At 34.8% G+C, this 15,906-nt stretch overlaps 1 protein-coding gene across 3 annotated transcripts in view; it reads right to left on the bottom strand.

The window, feature by feature from the left end:
- The window catches only part of LOC150096246 (afadin-like), a 512,466-nt gene that overhangs the window by 172,827 nt on the left and 323,733 nt on the right, over window positions 1–15,906 (bottom strand). For all 3 annotated transcript variants that reach the window (XM_090409377.1, XM_090409378.1, XM_090409379.1), the window contains exon 20: window positions 10,144–10,217. In XM_090409377.1, the coding sequence (XP_090265503.1) occupies window positions 10,144–10,217 (74 nt within the window). The remainder of the gene's footprint in view (window positions 1–10,143; window positions 10,218–15,906) is intronic.

Here is a 15,906-nt window from a genome sequence, read left to right as displayed (position 1 = left end):
ACTTGGTGGAGAATTAATTCTTGATTTTTATTGTATTGTGTTGGTATTTTAAGCATGTTTGGAGCTTCTTTAAATTTCCTTATGTAACAGTTTTTTTCTATGTACGACATGTTTATTTTCTGCCAGAGTACATTGTGGCCGGTGGAAGTGGTATGGAAAGCTAGACTTGATTTGCGTTCTCTTCTGTTTTGCACATCCTTTTGGTGTTCGTTCATAGGGCAGAGAGGAAGATCTGGGGAAATTCACATGATCCAGTTTATTTAAATTTCTATAAGAGTTCAGGCCATTTATACTCAATATTTTCTATCCATCTCCTTCTAGGTCTTCCTGGCAGTACCTTTCCTTCTACTCTTTTCTTTTAGTGCTACACAGTGATCAGCATTCATTTCAGTATAATTATGGAGACTACAACCATGCTAAAAATAATTACTTTAATTTTTCCGACATTTCGACCTTAATATTAAGGTCATCATCTGGAGTGTGTGTGTGCATGCGCGCGCGCACACACACACACAAAGAAAGCTATATTACATTTCAAACAATATGCTAAAGTGACAATGATTTGATCAACCTGATCTCTAGTGGAAAAAAAAAACTTTGTAAACAAAATTAAAGACATTACACTAGAAAAAAGTGATTTATTAGTCCGTTTGATGTCTCTGTCCTTTTCATAAATAGCCCAATTAATGACACAATTCTTCTTTTACAGGACAAATTCCCACCTGATATGAGAGCACTTTTTGCCCATATGCTACATTCTGGCTATTTTGTGTGGCAAAATACTTTTTACCTGAAAAAAAGAAGGCACAGCCAGGGACTTACCTTATCTCCCCCCCCCCCCCCAATTGCTAACTTTTATATGGAAGCTTTGAGCAATGTGCTCTAGATTTCTTTACTTTAAAACCCAAAGTCTGATGATGTTTTTGTTATCTGGTCCCATGGTCGCCAGACATTAGACACTATCCTCGAGCCACCTAAACAAACACAATTCACAAATGAAATTGAAAGTCAGAACACACTTCCGTTTCTAGATACACTTGTCACATCTTCCATCTGGCAGTCTTTTCTTCACTGTTTACCATAAGCCTACACATACTAACTAATATATATGTTACCGCTAAAGTGCAGAAATCAGTTATTCTGTAGATTATCTAGGTATTGTGCAGATTAACTACGGTGATCCGTTAATGTGCGGAAAATTGTTTCATTTCTCAAATTACCTAGGTAATCTGCACATTACCTACTAGGCACTCGTTAAAGTGAAAATAAGATCTTTGCTGGAACAACAGCAACGTTTCTGTATGTTTAAATTAAGATAATGTTATTTATTTTTTGATATCTAAAGAATCAAGTTAATACAATCAAACAATCAACAAATTAGTTGATAGAATCAATCATCAATCAATTAATATAATACAAGGAATCAAACGGTTTAAAATATTATTACAATTAAGAAAAAAAACATATGATAAAATTATGTTTACTTATTAAAAAACCAAACTAAAAGTGGAGGGAGAGGGGGGAAGGAGTAGGGAAAGGAAATGAGAGAAACAAACTTTTGAACTTTAACGATACGGAAGCCGTTAATGTGCACATTACCTAGGTAAAATGCGGAAAACTCTTGATTCCGCACGTTAACGGAGCAAATCAGTTAATCTGCAGATTAGCTAGGTAATGTGCACATTAACGGTTTTCACACTTTAGCGGTAACATATACACACAAACTCTTACTACCACCCAATGCAAAAACTGTCTCATTAGCACACTATAAACAGGGCTTTGAAAATTTGCTCCATTTTTCAGCAACCTTTCTGAAAAATGGCTACAGCAAAATTCATTACAAGACTCCACTTAAAAACAAAAATAAACTAGATTACAATAAAACTATAGCCATTCCATATATTAAAGGGATATCAGATAAAATAAACAGAATACTACAGATATACAACCTTAATACCACCTTTAAACCTCCTGCAAAATTAAAGAACTTATTCAACTCATCCAAGGATCCACTTCCTCTGCTTGCTCACCCTGGAGTATACTGTATTAATTACACCTGCAATTTGCCTTATATAGGAGTGAAACAGGATGCACAATTGCTATCTGTGAAAAAAGGGCAGTGTGTGTGTGTGGGGGGGGGGACATAAATGGCACATTAAATTTAATAACATGATAAATATGGCCTTTTTGATCATGCCCTGAATACTCTACACAGAATTGACAAGAAAGGCATCTGTTCTATAGATCACACCAAAATGTGGTGAAAGCATAAATTTAAAGAAGACTATGAAATTCTTATCAAACACCCTAATCTTAACAATAATGGTGGTCTAAAAATCCCAAGAATATGGTTGGAACATATTCCCCACATGACCTTTTGCTCTAAGAGTTAAGCTCTAAGACATAAATGGCACATTAAATTTAATAACATGATAAATATGGCCTTTTTGATCATGCCCTGAATACTCTACACAGAACTGACAGGAAAGGCATTTATTCTGTAGATCACACCAAAATGTGGTGTAAGCATAAATTTAAGGAAGACTGTGAAATTCTTATCAAACACCCTAATCTTAACAATAATAGTGGTCTAAAAATCCCAAGAATATGGTTGGAACATATTCCCCACATGACCTTTTGATCTAAGAGTTAATTATAATTAGGACGGTAAGTAATCTTAGATCTTAATTCTAATATAACAACACTCATGTTAAATTATGAATTAGACCACCACTTTTTCTGCATTAAAACTATCTATATGAATTTGTTCTCTGATGATGTTTTAAATAAAATATAGCTTTGATGTCGTCTTTTTTTTTTTTTTTTTCACTAGAGGTCAGGCCAGTAGATTAATGGTTGATCAAATCATTGTCACTTTGGCATACTGTTTGAAACGTAATATAGCTCGTCTTTGTGTGCATGCACTCCAGATGATGACCTTAATATGAAGGGCGAAAGGTTTGGAAATTAAAATAATTACTTCTACTCTTCTGTTTTAGAGAATTTGAAGAAACCTTTTAGTAGACATTCTTGCATACATGTCTATACCATCATAACTGTTTTTCTTTGGTTCTTATTACTGCTGAAACATGGTAGAGTAATTGTAATTCTTCTCTGATCTACTGATTGATTTTCATTTCAAGTCCAATACTGTTTTATTTTTTTCCCACTTTGCCTACTAATCCTTGTTGTCATTCTCTCCCTTCCTTCTCTATCCAACTTTCCAAACCACATATGGTTCGTATTTGCCTTGACTTTGGAGAGATGTGCATGTTATCACATATTTTTAGTTTGATATTATAGCTAACCCTAGGCTTATTCTATTTTAATAGTTTATTATAATTTAACCTGTCTGTGATCACAACATGCTTAACTGATTTTTTTTTTTTTTTTTACCTGTTCCAGTTTATTTCCTTCCACTTCTAAGTTAAGTTCATCTCCATTTTTACCTATTACTATCATTTTGGTTTAACTAAAATTATCTGCAATGCTCCTTACTATTTTTATGTAGGTTTTTAATCATATACTTCATGTTTTCCTTATAATCTGTAAATAATACTATGTCATCTGCATGTTTTATATGATGTAAATTTTGTCCATTCACAATTATTCCCATGTTTTAAGGCATAAACTCTTTTACCAGTTACTCCAGATTAAGTTTAAGCAAATATGGCAAAAGTAGACATCCATGCATGACACCTCTCTCAACTGGTATTTCACAAGTTATAACTGCTCCAAATTTTATTGTTGTCATAGCATTTATGTAGTACTAGAGGATGATATTAAGTATTTCGTCTTCTTTTATGTTCTGTCATAAAATTTCAACAATTTTTTCTGCTTACTGAGTCAAATGCTTGCTTAAAATCTATAAATCAACAATTTTTTTTTTTTTAGATCAATTCAGATAACTGTAAAAGGGTAGAGGGTATTAATGATAGATCTCACTATCCTAAATTCAATTTTGACTTTTAGAAGAGCAAATGGGACACTTAGGATCTTAAGTTGCTTTAATTTCATTTTATATAATTCTTATATTTTATGCGTTACTTCATAAGACTATTGTTCTATAATTTGCGTACTTCTGGATACCACATTTTTTATGTTTGGGTATTATTCTTCTTCTTCCCGATTTTCAGCCATTAGGAATTACACCAGTAACTAATACGTGTTAGAAAGGCTCCATTCCTTACCTCCCTGCTTAGTTTCTATTTCTGTTGTTATACATGCATTAATATTTATGATTAGTGTTATTGTTATATAAGATCTTAATCACATTTAATAAGTCTTCAATTATGTTCCACAATTTTTGTCTATTAAATTCAAAGGCTTTTCATAATCTATAAATTTTGAGGAATAAATTTTGAAGAATAAATGACCATACCAGTTCAGTTTATATTTAATTGGTCTTTAGTAAATATTGAGACTAAATAACTAAAATGCTTTAATTCTTCAGTAAGAGTGTAGTAGATATTTTCTATTCCAATCTTCAAACTTTTGGAGAATAAATGACCACACCAGCTCAGTTTATATTTAATTGGTCTTTAGTAAATATTGAGACTAAATAACTAAAATGCTTTAATTCTTCAGTAAGAGTGTAGTAGATATTTTCTATTCCAATCTTCTTTTTTTTCTTCAGGGGAAATAATGTTCATATACCATATTTATTATAGCAGTCCTCATTTAACATAATGTGATGCTTTTAATATTTCCAATTCTGATATGAGATATAATAATGCTTAAGATGACTGATCACTATGCAGAGCCTAGCAAGAACAACTTGTACACGTTTTTCCATGTTGACTACACTAACAGTAATCTCATGGAATTTGTCACTGCTCCCTGGCATAATGTGACAGAAAGCTTTCTGTCAAAATTGGGACCTTGGCTTCTATTGTTACTGGAATAATAGTTTGTCTCATCCTTAGCTCTGGGTCTGAGCGAACAGTGCATTTGACAGATGAGTATACACAGCTTTTTCCTGCTGAAAACTTGACACTCACTGCTAAGGTGTATAAGAAGAGATATGATTATTTGTTGAAGCTGCCTTTCAATAACCTTCATATTACAAGAATGACAGTATACTGTGAAGTCTTATTAAGCACTGTCTACTGTGAGAGAAAGTTGTTTGGTGAGTTCACTCTGGCAGCAGAAACTGACAACACTATTTCAGACAGAGCATTGAGGAATACCCTCCTCCTGGCAAAATGGCCAAGAAAATGTTTCCCACTCAGACTTGGATGATTTGGCTAAAGAAGTTTTTGATTAAAAAACAAACAGGAAGATGCTCCCAAGACTTAGATTATAAAGGTCTTTTTAATATAGCATTCATTTTAAAAAATTATGGACTTTACAACCTAAAAGAGTTATTTATAACATGGTTGTAAAGTCCATAATTTTCTAAAATGAATGCTGATCACCATGTAACACTAAAAGAGAGGTTTAATATAGCATATTTCTAGGCTGCGTCATACGCTTTTTCTAAGTCAAAGAATGCTGAAACTATATATTCTCATTTCAGGAACATGTCTCTTATACATACATATTTCTAAACAGACCAAATGATCAAACGTTGAATGAAGTCTATGAATATCATATTGCATGTTGAAGAGAAGATTGTTGCTTTTCTAAATATCCAAAGAAGTCTGGCATTTACCATTTTCTCCAATATCTTACAAGATAACTAGTCAGAGTAAGAGGTTGGTAATTAGTCGCTTTATCTTTTCCTGGTTTTGGGATGCCAATGGCAGTTGACTTATGCGACAAATTTGGAAACTTTTCCTGTACAGTATGAGAAGATCCATTCAAGATTGTGGAACATGTGTTATCTCATAACTGATTACATCAGGACCTACTGAACTGACAGGACAGTAAAATAGTTCTTTCAGTTCCTCCTTTATGAATGGTTAATTGTATAACCCTTTCTCATCTGTAGAAATGTGAGACACTCATGTTCTTTTAGTATCAAAAATTCAGGAGGACAGGAAGCTGAAATTCTAGCAAAGTTTCCATTCGAGTGTCTGCAATGGCATTGGTTCAGCAATAACAGTACATTTGGTACGTTTCAGGATAGATGAATGGTGTGTTCTCTATCAACCCTTTATTTTATTGATCTTATCCCAAACAACTTTCACACTGGTTGTAGTATTATTGCCAGAAGATGTAAATGTAATGAAGATGTAATCCATGTTCATTTTTAACTGATATCTAACATGATTTAAAATCCATGAAATTTGATGTGGCAGGGTATCTGAGAAATATATCCCGTGCTCTGTCGTGATCTTCTTTGGCTGCTTTGGACAAGATGGTAATTGAGATGGTTTTGGAATTGCAGTTGTTGCTACATGACAATACAATCTGTAACATACATATCTGCTTCAATGATAGGTATCTGACTGCATCAGCATTAATTTTGCAAGATGGGAAAAAAATTCATTTCACCTGGTCATTTTCCATGTGGGAATCCATCAAGGAGAAAATGGTTCCTGTGAGGACATAGTGCAGATCACAGGAAAATGATCGCTTCGACATCCTAAACATTGGAAGAATGCAGAGGAACAGGTGGAAAGATCTATTGCAGAATATGAATTGGCAGGCATGTGATCCTCACTGATTTGTAAATATGTTTCCTGTGGACAGAAACAGAGTCATTTGTGTTTCCACAGTATAACCTTGATATCATCAATATTTGGTGAAATCATGACAATACTACCACTGTATGAATTTACCTATTCTTTTGGCTTTGCATATTTCTCCAATTTCCAATAGGTGAGGGGTTTACCATTGTACGCTCTGGAAAAATGTTTAAAACATTATCTGATGTGCCAGGATCAGTTGATGAATTTAGTTTGCTTTCAGTGGATATAGAAGTTTTTTTTTTTTTTTTTTTTTTTTTTTTCAATGATGCTTCTGACACAGTTTTTCTTCCTAAGTGGGTTCGGTCAGGATTATTTTAGGACTTGTTTCAGGAGTGAGACCATAATAGGTCAGGTGACTAATGCCCTATAGAGAAGCACTCACAATAATAAAGTTCAGGTATGATAAAATTGATAGATGGTGGAATGGAATAGACATGGATTTGAATCACTTGAGATATTTGCTGAACCGTCACCTTCTTAGCATAAGAGAATTTCAAGACAGGTGTTGTTTTGGCTAGATTCTTCTTTGCATTAGAATATATTTTGTTCAGTTTTTATCTTTTATGTCTTTTTCATCCTTCAACCTTTGGAATGAACAGAAGTAGGCTGGATGGTCTCCCTGACAACTGACACATTTAACTTTCTTTGTGGGGCAAGATTTATTATTGTGCTCTTTACCACCTACTTCAGGTACAGGTGGTAGTGCTACAACAGGCAATTTGCACACACCCATATTTCTGACCTTTAAAGTATCTCAGCAGAATAAGGATGTACAGCCTAATGGTACAGTTGAGGAAGACAGAAGTTTGAGTGTATCCTTACGTTGGTTAGAGCCAGGTGACCATTCCTACTTATCATGATGTACTTCGTACCTGATACTCCTTGATCTTTAAGCTCTGAACACATATATTCAACTGGAACATCTGATAAACATCTCTAGAAAAGATGAGTGTTTTATGAAGTGTTAACATAAATGGTATTCCACCCATTGATGCTGCTCTCAGTAATAATTATTCGGAGTGTTGCTGACATGATGTCTCAACAAGATTACCACCAGAATGTAGTTTTTATGTATGGGGAGCTTTTCAACCTGTTGCATAATATTAATCAGATGTCTTTTGTTTCTTATTTCTGTTATCAAATGTATCTATTGTATATGTGCTTGGTCAGGGCCTTGTGTGGGCCCCTGGGACAAATTGAGGATGAAAGATTCGTGCTCAAGAGAGGGATTATTATTATTTTTTTTTGTTGTTGTTGTTGTTGTTGTTGTTCAGTGCCAGACCTCTCCATTCAGCGTGGAGCCACACATGAATGTCCATTATCTAGCAAGCAATAAATGCACTCATATAAGTTGAGCACCAAAGTTACCACAGAAGATATACCAGCACTGCTGTATATGCTGGAAATGGTTTGGAACAGTTCTGAATTCAGAAAATACACTAAGTTAATGTGTGCGTGTAATCCTAATTGTAATGATAGTTTTATTTTATTGGAGCTTGTTTTTATGATTGTTTTAATGACTTTGCATGTTTATATCCTCAACATTTATAACATCACTGAAGAAATTGATCGACTTTTTTCATGAGGAGAAAATTCACTAGAAGTTAACAGTTTGCTTCCTTTTCTTGATGCAAAACTTATTCATTTGAAAAACTAAAAATCTCCATCTACAGAAGCATACACATACTACCAGATATTTTCTTGTTCAATCCTATCAATACCCACCTTTAAAAATAATACCAAGTTTGGTATTATTTTTACTTTATGAATCCGTGCATGTACTCTCATCAGCGATGAACAGATCACCAAAGAATTAAAGTTGCTTTTATTAATTTTTCAGAAGAATGGTTATTGTAAACAATTAATTTCTAAACTCTTGTTTAATCCTCCTACACACTGTGCCAAAGAGAATAATGATGTGAAAGGTTATATCCCTATTCCATATATCAGCTCTATTTCTAACAAATTGGCAAAAATACTCAAGAAATATGAGATTTGTACCTTATTCACCTGCTAACAAAGTTTCAATCATGGTTTTAAAAAGTAAAACCTAAACATAACAATTTGAAGTATCCAGGTTTAATGCCATCTTTGTTGTGGCTGTAATTCTCCATATTATGGACAAACAGAGAAATTAATTGAACTTCATATCAAAGTACGTATCAGAGATACCACATATGGTAGAACCAGGACCACTGCCTTACCTAGTCATGTTCTTAATTCTTCTGATTCTAATGACCATCAATCGACTATACACTCAGTAAACTGGGATAGATCCAAAATCATTTACAAATGCTACGAAGAACTTGAAAGAAAAATCTTAGAATCAACAGAAATTGCACTTAATCCTGTTCACCTTAATGTCAACCTCAGCCACAACTTTTCTGATTGTTGCTCCTCTGCTATGGCTTGTTCTTGTATGCAATACCACCACAGGTAGTCCATGAATTCATTTGAATGTGAGCAATCCGATAATAATTTAGAACTTTGGTGATGTAACCCAAGTAATGTTTTCATGTATTGCTTTTTTTCTTTTACGTATTATGCACCTGATGAAGTCTTCTAGAAAGACAAAATTAGTAATGCCTTTGGAAATAAATTAGTTATTTTCTGTTTTATTATTTGGCTATATTTTCAGTAAAACATGTACAATAGCTGTGAAAACCTAATCCATGAAATGCATACATGTATTCCTGATGATGACTGTGAAAGAAAGGTTGAAACCTTGTTGTTTTATCTGAGAGTACAATGCTTAAATTCCATAATGAAAACTGATAAAAATTTAATGTAAATCTGATGGGTTATCCAGAATAGATATTTTCCTTGTAACAACACATGAAATTGTTCTTTATTTGCTTTATATGTAATATTTTAAAAATATGCAGAGAACTATTAAAAGTTGTAATCTAAAAACAAACTATTTGCACAGTATAGGATATTAGTATTTTAAGAATACTATTATTAGTATTAATACATAACACCTCCAGGGAGTCCAAAGACTCATTGAGGGAGAGCACCTACTCTACAACTCTCCGTCTCAACCAAATGCAACTACCTTCATCATCTACACCAATGCCATCTACTGCTGACCACCACCACCACTAGTATTCTCACAGATAATCGACAAACATCCTGCAGCCTTTTGGCTGGAGAGCAGATACGCTAACCACTCGGCCAACCAGCTATGCTATTCAGTTCAGTTTTACTTCGCTAATTTTATATTTAAATCTTTTAAAATTGATTTTTCTCTAAAAGAACAAAATATAATGATTAAAATTAAAGCAATTTTAACAAAATTTTACAGCAGTAATGCTGTAAAATGTAGCTCACTACAATAATCTACCATTTATCAAACATTCAAAACAATGACCTTTCGTAAACCACCCCTATACAATGACCTAGTACTAAAGTACAATTTAAATGCTGTTGCAAAATTCTCTCCATGCAACATTTAATTTTCTATATTAAAAAAAAAAATACCCAAAATGCAATTAAGAAAAAAACTTACTTTTCTTGAGATATTCCTACAAGTGACTGACCATCTACTTTCAAAAGTTGATCTCCAGCTTGTAATCGACCATCCTAGCAGATAAAATATACATTACTGCAACCCTGGTAAGTCACAGTCAGAACTGACAATAAGAAGTAATATTTTTTACATGGTATCATCATTATTTATACAGTGTGATACTATTAAACCAAAACCACAACTGCATTTGCACTATTCATGGTATTGGAATATGACTGCTACATAGTTTCTTTTAACTGAAGAAAAAGAAAAGTGAAGAGAAACTTTTTGCTAAAAAGTTGGTTCCTGATCTGCTATAAGCGTGAAATGTTTAAACCACAGTAGAATAAAGATTTCAAAATGTTTTTTTCCTGCTTAGCATTATCCAAAGGTGAAACTTCTTATGTGGATTGCATGTTTCGTGGGCAAGACTAATATACTGAAACTAAAGGAGCCACTGCCTCTTCTACCAAATACAGCTGTAAATTGGTTCTGCAGGCTCATTTGTTAGGTAATAGTGATATTATATAGCAATGAGTACCAAGGTAAAGAATAAGAAGGCTTCTTAATCAGCTAGTGAATAATTCTGTTGCCATTTAGCTACCAGATTATGTCTAGAGAGAGTGAGTATAGCAGCATGCAGAAGTTCTGTTGGGGCAAACATGGAGAGGAGAATGGTTATATATATATATATATATATATAGATGATATATTCCTCATCTGGGAAGACGGTGTCAACAACCTCAATTTATTTTTGGACCGATGACTACCTCCCCTTTCTAGATCTGAAGCTTATCAGATGTTCTGAAAGTATTAAAATCTCAATTTTTAGAAAACCTACTCATACTGACAGATACGTTCATGCTTCTTCCCATCACTACCCTCCACAAAAATTTGGTATTATTTCTACCTTAGCACACCGGGCCAAATCTTTACTAACAGAAGAAACAGAAATTGAAAATGAACTCCTTTTTCTTAAAAAGACTTTTATCAATAATGGTTTCTCTCCTAATAAGATTGAAAAATTTCTTTCTCTCTGTCACTCAACTGCTTCTGAAGATCCCTCTTCTCCCCAGAGCCTTTATTTGTTTGCCTTACATCAGCTCTCTTTCATCAAAACTAGCTAAAATTCTCAAGAAATTTAACTTCAGAACTTGCTTTACTATGCTCCCAAAACTTCGCTCCATGCTTAGTAAACCTAAAGAGAAAAACATCTTTCGACTCAGTTTCCAGGAGTCTACAAGATCTTATGTGATTGTGGAAAGCCATACTACGGCCAAACTGTTAAATCCATCCTTCTACGTTTGGAAGAACACCGTAGAGATATTTCCTACAACAGGACTAGAGCCAGCGCTCTCTCTCTAGCCACATTCTTTTCTCCATTAACTCAGATGAAGGCCGCCAACACATTGTGGACTGGACACAAACTTCTAATATCCATGTGTGCTATGATGAACTTGAAAGAAAGATTGTCGAGTCCAGAGAAATTGCATTAGATTCTTCCCATATCAATAACTCCTTAATTTTCAATCTTTCTGATGCACACATTGCCTCTGTTCAATACTGGCGCACTCGTGACAGCACGTAGTCAACTTTTATTTGGAACTCAAGCTCGCATTACTGTTTTCAAAAGGTACTGCTGTTTCTTTGGACTAGTACTGTTAATGCAATTTTTAAGTCTCTGTAATTTTTTGTATATTTCTCTGATTGTGATACCTGAAGAAGTTGATCCATTCAACGAAACTAGTAGTATCTTTTTAAATAAACCATGTCATCTCTTTATCTCTCAGTATCAGTCATTTAAAATAATTTATAATATTTTCTACTGAGTAAAAATGAATAATCACAACACACACACACACACACACACACATCCTGCACACAAAAGATATACAAGAACCTACAGCACATCAGTGCCATGTGTGAAGTATATGGCACTGATAAGGGTTGAGAAAGAAAAATCCTATTGACATTCTTCTTAAAGCACTATAGGTTGAAAATGTCGGGAAACATCGCAGGGATGAGGACAGAGTTAAATGGAATAAATGAGAAAGAGGAGAAGCAGGCATATGGGAGATTTTCCCACATGAAACACCATTCAAAAATGCCATAATCCTGCAAGTCATGGGGGGGGGGGGATTCAAATATCGATAATGTACGCCACCCCATCACTAGCATCTAAATCAGACCTGTTATTTCTCACAGAACCTCTTCAACTGATAGCCTGCATTGTTCATCTCAAATTTTCTGAACTTCACATTTCCTATTTTGTACATAAAACAAAAGGGCAGTACTGTACATTCATTGGATCTGATATTCCATGTAACAGAAAGCAAAATGTAAAAATCCATTTTTATGATCTGCAGTGAGTCATAATTTATTTGCTACACTTTGTTGCATTCATTTGCTGTAGTGAATGCCCTCCTGATTCTAATAACCAATCTAATCTTTTTTTTTTTCTTTTTTTTATGAAGCTTGATTTCTGCAGTCTAATTACTTACACAGGAAACCAATCTTTTGTAGGCACTTTAATGTTCACAAGTCAAACTAGCTTTCATTCTCTGACTCCACTGATCAAGTATATCTACTAGAATATTGGCCAATCTCTGTCATCTTCTCAACAACCTGGTCCTTTACTTAACCATATCACATATACAGTGATACCTCGGCTAACGAAGATAATTCGTTCTCCGGAATCACATTCGTTAGCCGAAACATGATTTCCCATAGGTTTCTATAGAAAATCGTTTAATTCATTCTGGATGCTACCTACTATTTAAAGATAAGTTTTATAAAATAGTAAAAAGCACACTATAAAAGGGCAAAAACTCACCAAAGGCTGAGATGAACAGCTACCCAATTAGATGAAGGAGAATGGAAAGTAGAATGAAAAACTGACGATCTTTACACTATTATATACACTTTATTAAACTGAAAATATGTACACAACGTTTTTACTGTTCTTCTTCCAAATTTTCAAAATTTATTCAAGGTAAGTCTCCTCTTCTTCAGTAGCTGGCCTCTGTCTCTTTGCTAAAGGAGAAGTCAAAAATCTGTCCAAAGTTGATTGAACTTCTCTTTTTTTTTTCAGAATGTTTTTAAAGTGATTCAGACACTTGTCTTCAACCAAGGCACAAAGTCTATTCATTTCAGCTTTGTTGGGATGCCACTTTGTAGCCAAAGCCTGAAACTCTTCCCAATAGTGCAGCATTTTTTTAATATCACCTGTTGTCATTTTTCCCTTTTTATTGCTGTCCTTCTCCTCTGCTGAGCACTCTTTATCTTCCTTGTCTCTTTCCTGATTCAGTTGCTTTTTCAACTCTTCAAGATCTTCTGTCGTGAGATCTTTTGAGTGTTCGTCAACTAATTAACACACACACAGATGGAAAAGATAAGCTCCTGGAATGGCCTGACCATTCACGTTTGCTGCTTTATGTTAGCGCACACATCCACTAAAATATTCGTTAGCCGAATCCGAAAAACAGGGGGGGAAAATCTCTGTTAGCCGAAAAATTCGTTAGCAGAGGTATCACTGTGTGTGTGTGTGTGTATATATATATATATATATATATATAGACTGTAGATGTTACACTTCCTCTAAGTCACTCACTTACAAATAATGTTAACCTCCTGACATTCTTCTCCACCCCTTGTACAAATCAAAACAAATCACCTCTTACTGTAACAAAACCAGTTCACTACATGCTTCCTCTGATCATATGCTAAAAGGAAAAAGGAAGATTATAGCATATGATCAGAGGAAGCATATGCTAGAAGGAAAAAGGAAGATTATTTAATAGCTTGAATGCCAACAAGTCTAAGTGCCAACATTTCTTGAATGCCAACATTTCTAAGTAGAAAAACTTTCTAAGTTTTTCTACTTAGAAATTAAACTGTCCAATAACTCATATTCTTGTTTAATCCTTTATTCAAGTAAGCAAAGTCTTTGCATGGGGTATCTTAATGACAAGGCTACTTGTATACAGAAACTGGTGACTTCACATTAATTGCCTTATAATCCATAATGCAAAGCATACACACCTCCTTTGAGAAATACACACACTGCTTGGAAAGAAGTCAATGGACAACACAGTGGGAGAAACAAACAGCCATGGCACCCACCTGAATAAGATGTTGGACCTCCTTTCATTGTGATGACTGCAGCAATACTATGGGTATAATTTCCACAAGTGTAAGATAGCGATCAATGGGAATTTTGCACCATTCTTCCTGTAGGCATGTAATGAGGTCCTGGACTGTTGTGGGGTGGATGTCCCCCAACCTCACCCAATGCAGCAATTCATCACACAGATGTTCAATAAGTTTCAGATCAGAGCTCTGTGAAGGCCAGTATAGTGATGTTCATGTCCACAAATCATGCAGTTACAGCAGCATGCTTATGACACAGTGCATTGCCTCGCTGAAAGTGACAATGGTCAATTCAATAGAAATGCCACAAAGCAGAAAGCATTGCATTGTCTAGAATGTTCAGATACCTCTTGGAATTCAATATTTGTGGCACCAAAAACAGAGGTCCGAGGCCAAGCTAGAAAAAACAGGACACTGCACCATCACACACACACTGGTACCAGGTGAGGGGTTACGCACTCTTGTAAGAGACATTCACCAGGCATCTGCCACATCCACACCTGTTCAACTGCTCAGTAGAGGGTGTAGTGTAATTCATTATTAAACAGCAGGGCTTTTCAAGCTTCCATGACCCACCATTCAAGCTCATTGAACCACTGAAGATGACTGTGCATGATGGGTCAGGCAATGTGGAGCTTGCATATTGCAGTCTTATCATGAAAACCCATGTTGAGTCTCGGTTCTGAATGTTTTTGTGCAGATTCATGTTCCAGCCAACGCCCAGAACTCTGCATTCAACAGTGTTGGCTGATGAATGGCAGTTTTTACACATTATCCTTCATAGCAACCCAACGGTCACGTTTGGTAAGTGTGGTGGTTCGTCCACTGTGGGTAGCACTTTCACTGATTGTTGACATGGGATATCCCAATTTGTTAATAATTTGCTGAACAGATAGGCCTGCAATATGGCATCCTATCATAATGCCTCTTTCAAACTATCAGTTTCCCTTCTCACAGCCATTTCACTCAGACACAGTTGCACTGACTTGGGAGCATCCTATTCCTCCAATTAATACCAGCTACAAACATGTAACTGATTACATGGAATGATGCACGACATCCATGGAGGTGTCTGTTGACTTCTTTCCAAGCAGTATATTGCTCTGCATTATGAGAAAGGTCACCACCAGATTGGTTTCGACCTTTATTGCGATCTCTCACTGATGAGCTCTTCAGTACAGCCCATTTTACTGTTAATGTTTAGCTATGAAAATTACTAGACTGTGTACTTCCTTTTATACCTGTATGAGCCTTGGTTGTGATGTATATAACCATATCTAGTATGAAGGGGTGTCCAGATATTGTTGATCAGACAATGTGGTTTATTATTTCATGTCCAAAATGCTATTTGGGAATGAAATAATAAAACAAATTCTGCCATCTAGGCTTGTTTTAATTACTTTAATACAAATTTTTCTTTTCAGCGGGATACTCATATTTGTCATGCTCACATTTACATCTCTGGACCACTTTGAAGATAACACTATCAAGAGTAATGTTATGAATAAGATTTTCATTATTTTTTGTGTATTTTCTTCAAGTGAATTTATGCATGTTTTATGTTAGACTATGTTTAATGACTAATCCATGGTTTTTAGCAATGAATATCATAGC

This window comes from Typopeltis vanoorti, chromosome 19 (genome assembly GCF_054136105.1).
Source record: "Typopeltis vanoorti isolate ZY-2024b chromosome 19, IOZ_Tvanoo_1.0, whole genome shotgun sequence".
Taxonomy (NCBI): domain Eukaryota; kingdom Metazoa; phylum Arthropoda; class Arachnida; order Uropygi; family Thelyphonidae; genus Typopeltis; species Typopeltis vanoorti.
Note: the sequence above shows the minus strand (reverse complement) of the source record. Positions and strands in the feature narration are given on the sequence as shown.